The sequence below is a fragment of the Cibotium barometz genome, chromosome 42 (assembly GCF_041138505.1).
Source record: "Cibotium barometz isolate CiBa-2024 chromosome 42, ASM4113850v1, whole genome shotgun sequence".
NCBI lineage: Eukaryota > Viridiplantae > Streptophyta > Polypodiopsida > Cyatheales > Cibotiaceae > Cibotium > Cibotium barometz.
The window spans coordinates 6502922-6523314 of NC_141087.1; the positions used below are offsets into that span (position 1 = coordinate 6502922).

General features: G+C 38.5%; 1 protein-coding gene across 1 annotated transcript in view; it reads right to left on the minus strand.

Annotated features, from left to right (window-relative positions):
- Positions 1 to 9811: 9811 nt before the first annotated feature.
- The window catches only part of LOC147614118 (26S proteasome non-ATPase regulatory subunit 2 homolog A-like), a 97439-nt gene continuing 86857 nt past the window's right edge, over positions 9812 to 20393 (minus strand). Inside the window, exons 17-25 of the mRNA XM_086780650.1 lie at positions 20163 to 20384; positions 11797 to 11910; positions 11403 to 11618; positions 11217 to 11276; positions 11018 to 11131; positions 10775 to 10860; positions 10579 to 10687; positions 10306 to 10484; positions 9812 to 10024 (exon numbers count right to left, since the gene is read on the minus strand). Of these exons, the coding sequence (XP_086636776.1) occupies positions 9949 to 10024; positions 10306 to 10484; positions 10579 to 10687; positions 10775 to 10860; positions 11018 to 11131; positions 11217 to 11276; positions 11403 to 11618; positions 11797 to 11910; positions 20163 to 20384 (1176 nt within the window). The 3' untranslated portion in view covers positions 9812 to 9948. The remainder of the gene's footprint in view (positions 10025 to 10305; positions 10485 to 10578; positions 10688 to 10774; positions 10861 to 11017; positions 11132 to 11216; positions 11277 to 11402; positions 11619 to 11796; positions 11911 to 20162; positions 20385 to 20393) is intronic.

Consider the following 20393-nt stretch of genomic DNA (forward strand, 5'->3'; position numbering starts at 1 on the left):
GCCATAGATAAAGCATGCATGGGACATCCCGCACAATTAACAAAGTTCATGCCATTTGAGTGTTCCTAGTCAAATGAAAGATTAAGTAATGAAATGGAAGCCATTGACATCAAGTTGAAGTCGACCAAGCTTTCCACCAAGTGCTTTAGGTCACTAGAAAAGATGTGTAAGAGCCTCATTCCATCACTCACGTACACTTTCCTTGACTTTGAGGACATTTAAGGAAGCTATATTGATAAGAGCTTCATATCCCAAATAGAAAATGTTTGCTAACAACAAAAAACGAGAAAACCATAAAGGATCAAGCAACCAAATTAAATCAAAATAAAGAAGCTTAATCTGTGTCATCAATCAAGCACCCATCTACAATAGAAGGAGAATTGGCAAAGTGTGGCTAGAGCTTGGGAGAACCTTTTCACCTAGGCTTCCAAGATGGATTTCAAGATTCAATCAACTTTAAGAAAGCATTAACAAATTCATAGTGGATGGAATTCACCATGGAGTCATACAAGATGAGCAAAGTGGATGGAAGTCACCATGGAGTCATATAGGACAAGTACATAGTGATATAGGACAAGAACGAGTAGATTCAAAGTGGATGGCAAACACCATGAAGTCATATAGGACAAGATATTAAAAAAAAATATGTAAGAGTAAAACATTATAATTGGTTGGTAGAAATATTATATATAAGTCATGTAAGAGTGAAACATTATATTATGATTGGTTGGTAGAAAAAAATCAGAAACATTATGATTGGTTGGTAGAAATATTATATATAAGTCAAAGGACCCTTACTGTAACCATGTTAGAAGAATGGAAACATTTAGGCATGACTATTAGGTTTAGGGAAGTTGCTATAAGTGGTGGAAAACATGCATGTATAATACCTCATGGAAAAAATCACTTCGGTTCCTCGAGGGGCAATTGGTTTACATCAAGTGTAATAGCAATCAATACCTCAAGAACGATTTGTTAATAACTTTGGGATAACTAACAAATCATTCATGAAGTATCTTTTCTTTTTTCCAAAGTCCTTCCTTAGTACTTGTTTGTTCCTTTTCCCAAAGTAAAAAATGGAAGGGTTTAAAGTGGAACCATGAAGCTTTGCCAAATTTATATTTCAGTATATGAACTATCTAAACCTTCAACTTAACTCCAAGACCCAAAAACTCGGCAAATTTTACAAACTAGATAGTAACTTTAATCTCCAACCAAGACTAAAGAAGAGAAATTCGAGATAGATGATGATTTTCAAGCTTGATTAAGGTATTAGGCTCGTTTTATATATCAATACAATAGGCGCAAGGACATACCTTTCACAACACATTAACATAGTCTTCCAAGGTTTAAAAGAGTAGAATCATGAAGCTTTTAAAAGAGTTTAAAGTTTTTGATCCATGAGCATAGGTTTTCAAAACTCTAGAGTGAAATTTACAAGACTAATAAAGATGGGAAATAAGCTCGCTCTCTCTCTCTCTCTCTCTCTCTCTCTCTATATATATATATATATATATATATATATATATATATATATATATATATATAGTTTATATAACGTGTACGAAACATACCTCTCTTTAATACATTGTGAGTCTTCTTAGTATGCACCCCAAAACTTTTTTTGTTGTATTTATTAATTTTTAACTAAGCATGTTTGCCACGTGTTATTAATTCTTCTTATATTTGTAGGTCTAACATGCGATCCTTTTGCATTTTCTTCGTGGGGTTTTTTTTTTTGATGGCGTGGATGTTATCCGGTCGTTACTTTTTTCATATTCGCAGATGTGGATACATCGCTGCTTCTTCACTGGCTTTTGTTGGTTGCATGGATTTTTTTTTTTCACCCTGTGGTTGTCAAAAATAAAGTGCGCTCTTCTAGTAACAATTTTCAATTCCTTTAAATAATTTTTTTTCCTACAAAAATAATTTTTTTTTTGTGTTATATATTCTTGCATGCATGTTATCTAATTTTTTCTTTCGTTTGTATTACAGCGTTTGTTTTTTCTTTCCATCATGCTTTGTAATATGGCGTCCATAATATATAACATACAGTCTTTGTTATATATAAAAGAAGCCATGATGATGTACTTTTTTTTGGGCAAATTTACGTCAGATCTCTTTTTCCTTCCTCCATGATGATTTGAAAAAAAAGGCGTCCATAGCCAAAAATGTACATTTTAGAATTGGCTTCTATAACATATATTTCGATCTTTATTTCTTGTTCGTAGCTTTTTTGTTACTATCTATTTTAAAGTAATTGATCACTTTAATTTATGTAGTTTAAAGTAATTACTTTTACTTAATCGCTCTATTTTTTTAATTGCTAAGTTAATTTATCGCAGCTTCTGTATTGCTACTATCTACTTGAAAATAATTAATAACTTTAATTAAAGTTATTAAAAGTGATTATTATTACTTAATCGGTGTGAATAATGTGGTTTCAATTTCAGTCTAGTGAATTTAAAGTATTTTTACAATATAATTGAAATGAAGTAATTTGTCGCTCTTGTCTGCAGGTTGGTTTTGCGTTGAGATAACTTAAATTACTGAATTAATTACTTTAATTTTGATAAATTACAATAACAAATTAGTGACGCCTATAACACACACACACACACACGTGTTCATTGCTTGCATTTTCTTTAATGATGGTATAAAACATTTGGAGTGTATTTAATTGTGTAGATTTTCTTCAAGTAGTATAAATGCAAAAAAAATAAATTTTATTAATCAATAAAATTTTTAATGATTAAAAAATGGATCAATTTAATTTTATTTCATTGTTTGATAATATACTTAAATTAATTAATTTTTTGCTAGTTTTGTACTTACAATACAAATTTGATTTAACTAATTAATAAATTTGGATATGATAAATAAATATTTAAATTTCATTAAAATTTATTATTTGATAATACACGTAAATTAATTAATGTATGTAATAGTTTGGTACTGATGTTGCAAAATTGTGTTGTAATTATAAAATAAATAATAAGATTTTACATCACAACTTTGGTGCATGTATCTTACATTGATTATATGGTAATTTTAATTTTTGTTGTAAGTGTACATTTACCTTTAAATATTACAATTCTTGATATTATGTCATTTTCGATGTTTTCTTGAAGGTTCAAGCAAAGTAGACACAAAAGGAAAAAAACCAATGCAAAGCGAGAAGAATGCAGAATCTAAACCTTCTATACACAAAATCCCTTCTTTTCCACCCGAGAAAAAAACCAGGCTCTTTGAAGTATCCGTTATATTTGCAATAGGCAATAGAGATACTCACTTATCTTATTGGGAGCCCTTGGAGGAATTTGTAAGGATGGAATGTTTAAAAGGTCTCTTTGCACTTCAAAAAGGAGGAACCTTAAATCACTTGCACTTTCAAATGGTAGCTAGTTTAATGGCACCATCCCTGATAAGCATAGGAAAAACCATAAAGAGATATTTAGGATGGGATTTGTTTAAGCCTCAGGCTGCATTGGTTATGTGTAGAGGTCTTAGACAGGTTAAGATGCATACCCTAGAAGGTATGGTGGGTTATTGCATAAACCACACTAAAAATTTTTCTCGCACAACATATTTGCTGAAGAAATTACTAGAGGTCGTCAAGTATACGCCTTATATGGCCAGGGAGACTTAAAGAATAAAGTTTCTTATCACCTGTGAATCTTTTTGAAAGAGCATACGTCTATGTGGATAATTATATAGCCAATAAACTAGGTGCATCTTTACAAACCACTCTCTTGAAAATGATTTGCACTGGAAAGTACTACCCCACAGCCTCTTGGATTATTCCAAAAACTGGCTCCGATATGAGCAAAAAAAGGCTAGCAACAATGTGGAAAGTAATGAAAGTCCCGCATCTAACTCAATGTATAGATATAGAAGAGATTTTCTTTGTCGGATACTGCTCCTACGAGGTACTTTGACCCCTTCAATGGAATAGGAAGTGGAGATTATAAGGAGGAAGATAATGATGATGCTAATGGACCCCAAGATAACAACATTGCACTGGGAAGTAGATCAAATCCAATCATCGTTGATGATGATCAACAACCCCAGTCACCACGTGATTACAGTACATCTTATTTATATGTCTGGGAGAGAGCATATAAATTCAAAAAAGCCATTGTGGATGGTGATGCATTTGTCCCACTCTCTCCTGAAATCTGTAAGTTTGTTGGTTTTATAGAAGAAGAAGAAGCGTGTTTTGTTTAGGATTAACATTTTCTTCTTTCTAGATGTAATTACACCGCCTTTTTTTGTAAGCTTTCATGTTAACATGTATTTCTTGTTCTCTGGAAATTTTAAAGTATGAAATTTTTAATTAAACATTTATGTTTTTTTAAAACTTGTATGTACTATTACCAAATCATTAAACCCAAAGTGGTTGTCACATAGCCTCTAAAACATAAGCAGCTAAAAGATCTCATGTCTAAGACACTACCAACCCAATGTGCATTTGTGTACCCATGTACCTATATATGCATTTGTGTACTCATGTACCTACACATGCATCTGTGTACCCATGTACTTATACATGTAACCCAATCTCGTAGAGAAATCTATAATTTATTGTGGAGTTTATGTACCTGAGTATCCTCCTAGCCACATCTAAATGAGGCTTCCTTGGTGTCTATATAAGCTGACTCAACAATCCAACAAATAGCTCAAGTCTAGCTTGGTGAGTCATGTAAATCACACTAGAGATCACCTATATTTGTAGATAAACTCGTGTTCTACTCGAGTGGCACTGAGATTGGCTTACACCTTATCATCCCATACTTGGACATTATGTCCAAAGGATATTCCCGCTCTAAAAGCTAAATCCCATCATGTGATCTAATTACCACTATACCCAAAATACCTAGAATATATCAAAGCTCATCCAATCTTTCATTTCAAACTTCTCCTTAAGACGCATATTCACCTCATGAATGTCATCGCACTGTTCTTGTGTGACGATCAAGTCATTAACATAGATGACTACTAGCACAATCCTCCTATAAATCTTTCTTACATAAAGTGAGAAATCAACATTGGATATTTAAAATCTAATAGTGACAAGATACTCTCTTATCTTATCTAACCATCCCTTAGGTGTTTGCTTTAAACCATACAAGGCTTTGCTTAACTTGCAAACAAAATCTGGGTGTATCTTGGTGGCTGCACCATGTAAACTCTCTTGTAAGTCACCATGTAAAAATGCATTCTTTACATCTATCTAATGTAAAGACTACACCTTGGCTGTAGCCATATAGCAATGACTGTAACCATGCTTAGTATCTTCTCATAGTTAATACCATATAGCTGTGTGTATCCCTTGGCAACCAATCTTGCGTTGTATGTGCTAACATAACCATCTGAATTATGCTTCACTTTTTGGACCCACAACATCTACTAATTTCTTTTTATTCCTTACGTAAAGGCAATCCAATGTCTCATTAGCCTCTAACGCAACCATCTCTTCATCCATGGCATCTTTTCAATACTTATATCCAAGTGCCTTCTCAAAGCATGTGGCCTCTATCTCTTGTATAGCTTTGACCACATATGCATAATGTTGGAATGTATATCATATCTCAACCTGTCTACTAGGTATCTACTAGGTATTTGACTTTAGTAGACCTACGTACACCTGGATCACTGCTAGGTATTCAACACTCCTTTGGCTCTTTGTACACTAGGTGTAACAATAGTCAGGATCCCAAACTCCTCATTAAGACTCTATTCTAGCCACTATTTGAGTGACCTGCTAAAGAGAACACAAGGCATTATAAAAGATTGATCCATCTTTTCATTTCCCTTATGTGATACATGTGAACTTGCTGAATTTTTAGCACCTATAATACCACCACATAACAATCAAGATGCCTAACATTCTAACCCAACCTACTTAACCAAGATCTCACAATAGATCTATTTGCTAAAGAACTCTCATGGTCCCTTAAATGCCTATCATTGTTACTTAGCATTTTTAAGACACCCATCTGATTCTTTGCTTCAGTCTCTATAGAATCCTTTGTTGGTATATATACTATTCATCTCATCAAACACATCCTCCTTGCTCACTCGCTTCTTATGATTAGTGGGTTTATGGCATTTATAATCTTTTTGCTCAAGAGAATAACCAATGAATATACATGTTTTACCTTGGAATCCAACCTACTTCTCACCTTATCTATCTTGTATATGTACATAAGTAATGCACCCAAATACTTTTAAGTGTACTAAATGTAGTTTTCTACCTTAGGATCCAACTTACTTCCTACCTTATCCTGTACATGTATATAAGTAATGCATCCAAACACTTTCAAGTGTACCAAATCTAGTTTTCTATCATTTATTCATGTGTCATGTCATAAATTACAATTGTTACTGTTGCAATCCAAAAATAGTGAGACGTCTTTTTCTCATTCTTCAATACATGGATAACTACAATATGCATATTTTTCCTTCTAGAAACCCATTTTATCGTGAGGTGTACCTGTATGTAAATTATCATTTTATTCCTTGCTTTCTCAAAGTCGCTAAATTTATTAAAAAATATTGTCAAATAGTCACCAAATTCATTGGAGAAATATTATCCCTCACCATCTAGCCTTAGGCATTATATGTGCCTTCTTTTTTCTCTACCAACTTTGACGCTCTGAGAGTGAGTAAACACTTTACTTTTCTCTTTAATGAAATACCCCCACGCTTCATAAAAGTGATCATCAATGAAAGATACATAATAATGACATTCTCTAGTTGATGTCACCTTTGTTGATCCTCCCCAAAAAATAGAATGCACCACATCCAAAGGTCTTTGACTTGCATGCTTGTCCAATTGACACACTTCACATACTTTGTATATTCCATCCACATTGAACTTTGACATACCTATAAAAATACTTTGGATCTATATATTCTTTAGCCTAGTGAATGATGACATGTCCAATACGCTATGACAAATATCAATGTCTACAATCATACCTGCACCATGTGTAAACATTAGAGCCTTCACTTGATGCGTGTTTACATCAAATATATAAACATTTTGCCAACTCTATTTTTCTTTGTAACACAAGCAACACTGGTTATCTTCCACATAACATCTATAAGAGCCAAACCTCACTTATAGATCCAACTCAATTATTTACCTAACAAAAACCATGCTCTTTATTAATTGCATATCAACAAGAAGATACTTCATTTTTTCATTCTACATAAACAAAGGAGCTTTCCCAACATTCAGAATAAGGAGTGTTATATCATTACATGCTTTTACATAACTTGTTTTTTCTCTCTTAATTCTTTGAACCAATCACTATGTTCGATCATGTGGTTAGAGACACTCGATTCAAGATACCATATATCTCTTGAATTCGATGTATCTACACATGCGAAACTAAGCATATACTGCATCACAAAAAGTTACCTCTATTTTCAATCTGCCTACTTTGATGATGTAACTTTCCACTTTTTACGTCATTCTTCTTTTTATAATAGTCCTTTGCTGAATGATTGCACTTTATGCTAATTCCACTCTAATTCATTTGCCATCCAATTAGACCTCTTTGGCTCCCCCTTCTTCTAAAGTGGCCTCTTCCACCTATTTGTAAATTGGAATCATGTTGCTGCTATCCGTGATTCCTATTTCTATATCGGCATCGACCTCTAGATAAAGATCTATCTCTATTTAAATCCATGTCTTTGCAAAATAGCATCCTCCTACACATTACTGGAGAGTGACTTATTCCCAACAACATTCATCTCCTCACTGATCAGAAAAGCTATAAGGTCTTGAAAGTGAAAAATTTTATGGAGTTCCGATAGATGTCTGAAACTTATCAGTCTATTTCAAGCCCATTCAAAGTGACCGACACCACGTCATCATCAAATGGTGTTGCAATACAGATAAGTTCACTACAAGCCCTTTAACCTTTAATGAGTAATTATTGATACATGGCTTATTCCTTTGCACACTACCTCTCAATTTAAGTGAATCTTCATAGCCTTGTTACGTGTCCTATATACAGCTTAAGCAATGTATCCCATGCATCTTTAGGTGTTGCTAGCATCCTATATATGACCAATCATAGAGAATCCGGCAAACTAATGGAAAGCTAATAAATAACCTTGTTTGGCCTTCTAGTCAGCTATAATAAACTCTCAATATCCATGAGGAAGTTTGTCATCCTAAACTTTCACACTTGGAAGTTGTTCTTGTCCAACTTTTTGCTCACAACCTGAGATAGACTATTAGACCTCTTGCAATAATTTTACTTGCACTATATGGTTTTTTGTAGGCCAAATAGAGCTTGTAGTAACTTTTGAACTCACTGCAATCCTGCAATCTCCATTAATCTGTCTGATAGATACATACACAACTAACATTAGTAATGTATACATGTTATGCAGCTACGTGAACTAATCACATCAACATACATCTACAGATCCCAAAATATCTATCGCTACTTCAAATCAACCACTGTGTGCACAACACTATAAACGAAACATGTACATAAATACTGCACAACTTTAAACCGTCATTGTTGCCACTTTTACAGAGTGTCTTCGATAACTTTGTAAGACTAAAACGGGGTCTGAAATGGCTCCGAATGGCCAAATTAATGATAGGGCTCCATTGAGATCAGTGTCTCCTCTTGTAGTGCTAGACCTCTTGCTTAGGAAACATGAGAGTAATCTCATGAAATGTGCAAGGTCTTGGTGGTATTCTTTCTTGCCGCCACGAGGGACTCTGTTCCTATCATTTTGGTGAGGAGATGTCGCCCCACTTCAAGATATTCCTTATTCAAGACCCTCACGGAGCACTCACCCCACTTAGGAGATCGTTGCCAGCATCATCACATGGCAGATTTGGAAAACAGGCTTTGAAGGGCACTCGTATATGACGCTCAGTGCGTACGCAGCATATGGAGTGATACAATTCACTCTCATGGCCACATGGGCCTGCACACAAGGTCCATCTGGAGCTGCCAAGCGAAACACGACCTTTTTATGAGAAAATGGGATCATAGTGTTTTTTTCTCTTCGACCCCAACATGATGCTCTTGGTAGCATAATGCCCAAGATCAGTTGAGATCTCCCTATGTTCTGGGATAAGGATTTGTTTCACTCATACTAAATAGAAGTCTCTTTCTTGCAAAATAAGATCATAACTTTCTGAATGCAAGACAAAGTGTAGAGCTTTCTATCAAAATTATTGAGAAACCCAGAGTTGCTTTGCCACCTTAACTCAGCATGCAATAACCCTAAACTTTCACAATATTGGACATGTCTCAAGTGTGGTGGCCCCCCCACCTAATGGGAGTCCTGTAGAATGAGACAGGTTTAAACTTTCACAATATTGGACATGTCTCAAGTGTGGTGGCCCCCCCACCTAATGGGAGTCCTGTAGAATGAGACAGGTTTGACACAAGCACTGTACAGTTTTATTCCAATGTCTGAGTTTCTGTCACAAGATATTGAAGCGAAAATCACATGGGACTACGAGATTCCTAGAAAATTAATGCGGAGTACTCATTTTTTGGCCTCTAGGGCCTCTGGAAACAGAAAGTGGTTTGCAGTGACATTTTACGCTTGATAGTTGATGCCTTGCACTACCACAAGAACATATCAGGTGCATGGGTGGGAGTACACTTGATAGCTGATGTCTTGCACTGCTACAAGAACATATCAAGAACAAGTGTGCTCTCACATACAAGACACAAGTGTTGCTCCCACATACAAGACACAAGTGTTGCCCCAGAACTTATGCATGGACTGAGGGACAGCTAAATGGAAAAAAAAAACATGCTATAAGAAATGTTGCATTCAAATTAAATGATTATAATCTACACATAACAGGCACTGAAGGTTATCCCTTCAAATGAATCCACTCCTCTACTGTCCATGATAGAACCTAGACCCTGCAAAATTGAGGTTCTGTTTTGTTCACTGATCTTGTTCATAATCAGGGTTCTCTTTCAATATGACAAATCCCTCAAGCACAGATGATAAGGGGATGTACCTGCAGTGAGAGCTAACAGAGATCAGCTTGTTATGACTAGTATGTATATACAGAAAAGCACTTGCTACCAAGTTTGAACTTCAGGGCTTTCATACAAACAGCCCGCAACCCTCTGTCAGAGAATATGACAATGGGAGGTGGAGCATTGTAATGGAAAAGCAAGCTCATCTGCAAAATGCAGGCTGTCTGTGTGAAGGTCCTTGTCCCATAGTGGCAGATGATGAAACCCTCTAGAAGGAGAGCAAAAGAAATACAGTTCAAAAAATGAGGATAATCCTTACTTCTCTGTTGCAAGCTCAGCTCTATCACCAGTGGCAAGAAGAACAGGGGTTGTATGTGTTTGAAAACCAGTAATAGTTTTGGGACGACCTGCCTGACCGACAACATCAACTGCTTGCCCTACTCGTACAGGCACCGACAAGGGTCTCAAGTTTTCATCCAAGGTCATGAGCATACGAGGCTGCACATTGTCATCCAAGACACTTGAATGTGTTCACCATTACAAACTCACTCATGAGAACAGCAGACAAGAAATAGGCTTACACCATACTTACCTGGATAGCCAATGTAAGAAAATAAAGAACATAGTGATACTTCCCAAGTATGATAGCTTTCATGTCCAAGCATCCATGCAAGACAGTTATCAATCCAGCAAGGGCCACACTACATAAACAACATAAGCACTTGCTCAGTGGCCATAATTCAAGTGTTCATAATTATTAAGATTATTTGCCAGGTTTAAGCACCAACTTTGAGAGTAAAAACCGGTCCGAATGATATGGGTTGAGGGTCAGCAATCCCTTTCCCATGTGCACAAGACCTTGGGCAATCCTGACCTGGAAACAATCACGAGTCTAAGCATGTACCCCCATCACAAGCCCATTTCCTTCTCCATCTAAACCATTGTGAACATCATGGAAACTTGGGCAAATTACCCTCTCCAGGGCAAAAACTTAAACAAAAGCAGGCTAGGATCTTTGTAATAAAACTCACACAGAAAAGCAGGCTGGGATCTTTGTAATAATAACTCGACAAGTTCCGAAGCATTCCAGCAATACGAGCATTATTGGTTCCTCCCCCAATCAGACCAAGGGCCACTATTGCTGTCTGTTGACACCATTCGTTAGAAGGGCCTTTAAATAGGGGCAAAAAAAAAGATCTGAAGGAGCTTGTAAGGCATAGTCTAACATACCATGGCAACCTCAACATCACTATCATGGCTAAGCCTGCTTAGCGTATCCATTACATTTATCTGGATTGAAGGAAAATGGAAATCTTGATCACACTAAGAAAATGCAAAAAAGACTGCTAGCTATGGTTGACTTGCAACACCAAAATAGCCTGCTAACAACTGCAGGGACAAAAGCTAAGGCCTTACCTTTGGATTGGATATTGAAAGTATGCCAAGTGCTAGTGGGACCGATCGCCTAATGTTCTGCTCACCGTATTGTAACAAATGCTCTAGTGAGCGTATAGCCATGTCCAGCCCAAGCTCTTCAGCCATAGCTACAAGAGCAATACCTATGACAGCAGGCGACTGATAACTCTCGCCTTTTTCCGAGTGTTCCCCACACAGAGCTAGAAACTTTTGTACCTGTTACCAAGAACATGAGGTGAGAGCATAAATATAGGATGTTGCACCAACATGGGAGCAAAAATAAGATCATTTGAACCACAACCATGCCCAACCCTTCTTTTGTAACAATTTTGAAGTGCATAGTCAATCATTGCAACAGTCAAGCAGAGGGCAGTAAAGAAAAAGGAAGACATACCAATAGAACATTTCCTGATCCAGCATATGCACACAGCTCCAAAGTAACTTGAAGGTATCTGGAAATTTTCTCATTTAGAGTTTTGGCCACTTCCATACTGGCAACAACTGCATCCTGTAAATACAAGGCTAAATCAATCCTCTGTCTCTCTCTCTCTCTCTCTCTCTCTCTCTCTCTCGGGGGATGCAGTTTGAGACTGGAAATGCTTGGACCTATACCTACCACCACTGAGATGTCATGCTGAGACACCGCCGAGGAAGTTGGAGCCAGTGAGATGCCTCTCAAACTACCATTACGGACTTATTCAGATCACACCCACTGACTATAGGGGTCATCACTCAGGTTCGACACAAGCAGCAGGATCAGGCAGGCCACTGCCCACATACACGGGCATACGTTCCTCTGGCCCCATGTTACCTGGCATGTTACCAAAGAGAGTACAATCCCTTCTGAGAGCCAAACGCCCTTGTTCCCAGAAATCCTGACTCTCCACATTCCTCTGGCCCCACATTACCTGGGATGTTACCAAAGAGAGAGAGTGCAATCCCTTCTGAAAGCCAAACGCCCTTGTTCCCAGCGATCCTGACCCTCCACCGATCAGTTGCAGATTCAGGACATCCTTCGATGCCATGAAGAGCACCCATCACAGCAGGGAGATATTCTCACTACCCTACGCTCTGTTATACAGATTGGATGAGTTTATTACACATATTGATACCTTGTATCATCCACTTGCTACTTGTATTGTACTCTCTCTCATTGACACGTGGACACATGTTTTTTAGCATAGGTAGTTAGTTTCTTTTTTCAGCAAGGCTGCATTTCCTATGCCAATGGAATTGTAGGATACACAATACATTCCCTACAATTTCGCACAAGAGGAAAATGTAATTGGGTTTGGGTTGAGAATGAAAAACAAAAAAACCTGATAGCTTTAACATTCCATGCAATTTCGCTCAAGAGGAAAATGTAATTGGGTTTGAGATGTTTGGGTTGAGAATGAAAAAGAAAAACATATAACATCGACCTTGTTTTAATTCTTTGACTCAATATTTTTCATAAATGTATTGAACTTTGTTTAGTGTCATAGGCCCATTGGGTCTTTAGTAGACGCTTAATATATCTTTCTTTCTTTCTTTCTCACACACACACACACACATTGTACATGCAAGACTCACGTAGTACATTGGTCCTCTTCTTTGGATAGCTAGTTTGTTTCCTTTCATGTAAGTCCTGAATGAGTGCTCTACTTGATGGAGATTAGCGCAAAAACACAAATTAAGCTACATATTAATTCAAATCTCCCTGTGAGTGAAAGCATGCAATAGACAAGATAGATGTAGACCCAATCATAAAAATCTATTACTAAAATGAATGTAGACCCAATCTATTGTCTATTACTAACATGAATGGATATTTACAGAACTTGATGATGCTCATGGTATGTCGGGTGTGGCCTTAGCTTGCTTACCCACCACTGTCTCGACCACATGCTTAAACTCAACATGAATCACCATTGTCTCCGAACACATGGCTAAACTCAACATGCATGACCCTCAACCCCTTGCCCTCTATCTATACAGTAGTTGAGTGGCCTTAAGGGCTGATTGGCTGCCAACCCTAACTTATTAATAATAATGTCCAAATATAATAAAGGTGTCCACACTTGGTTGCTCATTGGGCACTTGGACCAATGAAAGCCGCCAATGCAAAGCTCCTTGAGGACCTGGAAGAGTCTAAAAAAGCCATTGACATACGAAACAAGGACCTCTTGAAAGTCACTGATGCAGCTTCCCATTGGATGAAAGTTGCCGAGAAAGATTTGGATGCCACCTCCATGTGGATGGAGGTCATTAAAAAACAAAAACCAGCCCACACCTCCCAAAACGCCATCACAATGGCCACTCTAGAGAAAGAGAAGTGAAGGCACTCCCATACCCTGCATGTATGGATGATCGGGTTGCCACCCAAGAACTCCCCAAGGGAAGCTTTACGTTAACAGATAGGTATTAGTGGACTACCCTACATGGATACATGGAGGGCAAGGAAGGATCCCAGTAGAGAGAGGCCCTTGCTTCTCAAGTTTAAAAACATGGAGTCTTCTTGGTGAAGAGGAGCGCTCTCTGCTCGACCAAGACATACCTCAGTGACGACCTCATACCATTGCAGGTAGAGCATTGGAAACATGGGATGACTTGAGTCATGGAGGCACTCAAAGCAAGGAAATGGGTCGTCTACTGAGATTGAGGGAGCTATAGTACACCGGCAAAGACCTGAAGATATGGGTGATGGAAGATTACCATCATGTGTAGAGAGAGAGAGAGAGAGAGAGAGAGAGAGAGAGAGAGAGATGTGATAAACACAAAGAGAGAGACAGTGATTTGCACAACTCAATGACCACTTGATTGATGATTAAACCCTTACATCAAGTGCATGCTTTTATAGGCTTAAAAGCCTTGCCTTTGACACATCACAAGGGAGCAATGACACGTGGTTAAGCCTATGACATCACTAATTATCACATTCACATAAACAGCTATAAGAGGAGGTTCACGCACACTTACTCACATAAGTGTGTTCACACACACACACACACAAGGGATGTTCACACATAGACACAAAAAAGGGGTACACGTAAACAATGGATACACACACAGAGACTCCGAATTACCCTATAGCAACCTCGTCACACCTGGGCATGCAAGGCACGGGATTGCCTTCACTTTGGGAGGGGGAAGGAAGGGAGGGAGGGGGCGGGGGGGACTCCGAATTACCCTATAGCAACCTCGCCACACCTGGGCATGCAATGCACGGGATTGCCTTCACTTTGGGAAGGGGAAGGAAGGGAGAGGGAGGAGGGGGGAGGTTTGGTTTGCACCCATAGATCTCCTGAAGACAAACAGCAACAGGTACATAAGAGAGGGGGTGTAAGGAGTAGCATGAATGTTTCGGCCTCTCATGCCCACAGTACTCACAGTGGTTAGACAGGGTAGAGAAGCCCATTTCATGTGAATGCATTTAGCCAGGCCTGGCTTCAATATGTTACACATCGCAGTATGTTACTTCCACCTGAAACATTAGCTTATGCACAGGCTTTGATGCAGGATGGACAGTCCCTGTATGCCTCTATGTTTACAGATGTTGTGGAGTTCTCTCAACAAGGAAATATTCTCTTGTTAGGTGACTTCCATGCTGGTCAACCGGGATGCGGATCCAAATGTCTGATTTCTATGTAGACTCCATTATGCTATTAGAGATAATCCCAAGAGAGATGAACTTGCCATCAGACATCCCACGATGTTGGGCTATGTACGAGAGGCAATTTTAGACATGGGGACCATATATGAGCTAATCATATATAACGGGATATCTGACAGCCTAGCATGCTTTCCATATGGATGAGGGGTAAGTCGAAAGATGGAAGGAATACGTAAAATGGAACCTTAAGATAGAATAGGTACATGTTTTGGTTTAGTGGAGAGGAACTCTTACAAAAGGGCATTTAAGTAGGATCATGTTTGTGTCGTGGTAGAAGCATAGTTGCTCTTGTACACCATACGACACAATCTCCCTCTCTTTGTCTTCGCAAACCATCTTCCAGCAGTTGGGCCTTGGCCCTGAGCCCTTGGCGTAGGGTGGGTGCCTTGGACTCTTTGGCCTCCCTTTAAAAAGCTCTCCATCACAAGTTTCAAGCTCAAGCTCTCATAGCTCTAGCCTCTCAAGCTTAGGCTCTCATTGCTCTCAAGCTCTCCCCTCTTGGGCCTTGGCACTTGCAAGGCAACCTCCTTAGCGATGGCAACTTTGGCGAGGGCTCGGAGGTGCCCTCTTCTCCTACATATAATCTTAGCGAGAGCTCCGATAGTTGATGCCTTCTCCATCTAGGTCCTAGGATTTAGATTCTAGCCTACGTCCTCTTATCCACTTTTTTGTACTTGCACCTAGCGCGCATTGCACCGATCTTACAATCTAGCCGCCCTTAGTACTGTGCTTTGTACTTTTGTTTGTAACTTGTTTTTAATGGAATTTTGGCATTTAACAACCTCTGAGCTCTCTACCCTTTCAAATTGATAATCTATAAATTTACTAGTGTTTAAATTTAAAAAAACCCGTACTTTACCGTATCGTATCCCAAGATTTCATTAGGTACGATATATTCCTGTACAATATCGTACCATACCGTATCATATGACTGTATGCCAACAACTATGGGTAGAAGGTAAAGGTGAAACCCTAGTTTGGAGTATATATAAAGTATCGTATGGTTAGGGCATGACATGTTTTTGGATAGTGAAGCAAGTAGGGTTAGGCCATAATCGCATTACTGCACCACAGTGATACCCATATAGAAGGGTCCTAACTTTATGACAAGAAACATCATTATGTATTGTATTTAGAAAATCTACGATTTGCATTATAATATCATATATAGATAATACAATAATTATGTGCATATATACAAATGTTTTATAATATAATATAGCTCTCTTATATAAACAAATCAATATGTATATAGCAACAATATAAGTATATATATTATGTTTTTAAGATTTTAAATCAAGTAATAACTATCTAAAATTCAAAAAGTATACAATATCTTAATATAACATTAATAATGATGTGGGGTTTAATGTTTTTAATGATATTGATATATAATGTTATATGTATATATTATAAAAATACAAACACACCCCTTCCCTATATAATATATATATATATATATATATACATATATATATATATATATATATATATATATACACACACACATATATATATATATATATATATACACATATATATATATATATATATATACACACACACACATATATATATATATATATATACACATATATATATATATATATATACACACACACATATATATATATATATATAGATAATTTGTGTAACATAGTTTTAACCATAATTTAGATAGCTTTACCAATCCTCTAGTTATTTTATGTATAACCATATTTAGATAGGCGTGTGGATTATCCAGATATGCACATATACGAATACCCATCCATAGTACCCCTTTGTCGAGCTAGTGAAGGCAAACCATCCGCATAATCTGGTGGAGAGGGACTCCGAGAAGGAGACCATCGACAACACGAATGGCGTCTCTCTTGCAACACTTGCAGGCTTAGAATGATGATTGTTGGACCAGAAGCGAAGCTTGTCCCGTTCATCCTAATTTTCATCCAAAGAAGTGAAAAACCACGCCATTTCGTACTCGGAATCATCCACTGGTCCTTGATCCAAAGCATGAGCCACAATAGACGCCAAATCTTAACAAGAGGCGCTCGAGGTGTACGGTCCACCCTATCCAGACGAAGGGACACCTCCACCAAAAGACATGCATGTTTCTCCATGCAAGCCGCCTGCTCATCAAGGACAGCTTCATGCTGAGAAGCGAATCAGAGAGTTGTGAAGTCCAGGATAGGTAGCCAAGAACTAGTGAGATGAGAAACTAAATAGGAACTTTTCCGAAACCCAACCTTGTGCACTCTTGGAAATTAGGGGCTCTACCCTATCCAAGCACTCAACGCACACGGGTTGCAGAAAAGAAAAATTTGCAAGTTCCCTAACTGTCGAGCTTTTGTGCCTATGTGCTAGAGTTTTGAGATGGAAAGAGAAGAGAGCGGCGGAATTCAAACGCAGCCCACACAAAAGCCATTAACGACTCAATTGTATTATGTACAAGAAAATGTGTTACAACTGAATTTCAAGTACAAAAGACTAAAAAATGTAGACTAAGATTCTCAGTCCAACGCTCTGCAGTAATTTCTACTTGGCTAGCCTGCATTTAGAATCGCTTTGTAAGGCTCCAACGCTTGAGAGTTTGCAGATGAGCGGAATTCAAACACAGCACACACAATAGCCCTAAACTACTGAATTGTATTATGTACAAGAAAATTGTTACAAACTGAATTTCAAGTACAAAAGACAACAGAAAATGTAGACCACGATTCTCAGCCCAATGCTCTGCTGTAGTTTCTCCTTGGCCAGCCTGCGCTTAGAATTGCTCTATAAGGCTCCAACACTTGAGAGTTTGCAGATGGCTTGTCGAAATCTCAACGCATCCTTTATATGGGGGGAGGGCAGGTTGGTCAGGATTTCACTCATGCGTAGGCCTACAACTCACACAATTAATAATATATTTTTACAAAGGTTTTACACCTTCAACCTTGTTTTAATATTTTCAATAAAAACAATGTTCGGCTTTCACTAGTCGTGCTGCCATGCATTTGCTCCCCACGCTGCCCATGCTTTGTGCTGCTGCTCATCACCATCCACTGCCACCAACTTCACTTACTGCCACGTCAAAAGTGGGGACATGATGAGTCCCACTTGTTTCACTGGCCTTACTACTACTCGTGGTACATATAGGACCCATGTACTGTTTTCCTAGGCTTTGTACGTTTCCATGTTTATGCTTATGATCTTCCATCTACACATGGAACATAACTAATATAGACCCATTGACTCTTTAGTAGAAATTACTAACATCCTTCTTTATTTCTCCACACCCGCATGGATGTAAAACTACCTCTCATGGTTGAGGCAGCTAGCTTGAATAAAAAAGGCTTAGGGATAAGCCCAAGGCATCAAAAAGTCAAATGCCCAAGGGGGTGGAGACTAAGGTTGAGAACGGCCACATGATAACCATTGGGCAAGGGGAGATTTAGCCTAGTCATGCGTGCAGAAGCCCCAATTGAGGAATTACTAAAAGCATTAGGGGTTTAAGGAAGAAGATAAGTACATGCTAGATTGGGTTGAGGTGGGAGGTGAAGAAAAGAAGACAGCCCTTTGTTCTCTCTTTGTAAACTTGTTTAGAAACAAGTAAATTTGATATTAGAGTTTGACAACTTCGCATACCTTGATTGCAACGAAGATTCTTGTTACATAAGTGGGGGCTAAACAACCCCCCTTCTCCCTTCTCCCCATTCTACATGTCATCTATCGATGCAATTCCCTAAGGAGTCTGGAGGGCTTAACTGATGTTTGAGGTGGTTAATGTGAAGAGGAAAGACCTAGGGGGACGTCCATTGTGTATAAGTTGTAAAGCCCAAAGCGGGATTTGACCTCATAGCATTACTTGGCCACGTGGCAAGCATTCGGCAAGGGATAATTTAGTCACGCATGTAATTAAAGGTCCTTGATGAGAGGAAGTACAAACAAGGGGCTAGAGGATAAGGGAATTGTGCTTGCTAAGTCATGGTTGGGAGGTGAAGACAGAAGAGAAGCCCTCTGTAAATCAAATGGTTCTGTGGTGTTAAATTGAAGTAGCTAAGCCTTAATTGTGTGATTAGGGCTTGGACTGCATTCTTGTGAGAAAGAGCAATGTTGGGCACTCCTACTCCCCCTTGAAGAAGCCCAGCCCCTGGACAATCCATAGTGTGCCTTCCTGGGCTGGTCTTGGGCTGCCCACAAGCTGTAAACAGCCCTGTCCAAACAGCCCTTTAAATGACATTCAAACCTGCACACAACCTGTATACTTAAAACCCTGGCTACATCTGATGTCCAATTTGCTTATATTGTCCCCACACTGCAAATTCTCATAGGCCTTTGCCTCCGGACACTGAAAACTCCCATCACAAGTAGCTAAGCCTTAATTGTGTGATCAGGACTTGGACTGCATTCTTGTGAGAAAGAGCAATTTTGGGCACTCCTACTCCCCCTTGAAGAAGCCCAGCCCCTGGACAATCCATAGTGTGCCTTCCTGGGCTGGTCTTGGGTTGGCCAAAAGCTGTAAACAGCCCTGTCCAAACAGCCCTTTAAATGACATTCAAACCTGCACACAACCTGTATACTTAAAAACCCTGGCTACATCTGATGTCCAATTTGCTTATATTGTCCCCACACTGCAAATTCTTATAGGCCTTTGCCTCCGGACACTGAAATCTCCCATCACAAGTGCACCTACTTCTCCCATTGTTTGACATGCCCATTTATCAATTAGGGTTCACAATAGTCATTGCCGTAATTCTTAGGTACAATAGTGAATCTAGTAGGTGGTAATTGCAATTTAAATAACAAATACCTCGAAACCAATAAGCTCCTTTCTGCATTTCTCATCTATTGTGCAAAACCTCTTCCTACATGTTCTCCAACCAATCTGTAACTCTGGGAGACTCAGAATGAAAAATCCCACTCATGGCTTCAGCATAGCTCTTCATTTAAGCTTTTTGATTCCACCCTTCAGAAGATGCACAAGCCCAAGCATGCTAGAAATGTGACCACCAGTAAAGCCATGGTCATTTAGCTCTTTTCTTATACATGGGTACTAAGACTCCACACAAGTAGCCTTATAATCACACTACATTAAACTGAATTCACCTCACTGTTGCAAAGTGGCTTACTTGTTTTCCAAGGTAAAGCAAGCCTAAGCCAAGGCACAAGAATCGTGCAAGAGGCTCTCCAAGCTCTGCTTCACTTCGTTCCATAAGAGCAATTATGATAGCCTGTGCGATGCCCTCATGGCAAGAGCCAACATAAATGATCCCAAGAGATAAGGCAGCAAAAGCAATAACATCTAGACCATTCTTTGAATCTGTTATCATCGGACTGAGAAGAGTATAAACCTGCACAGA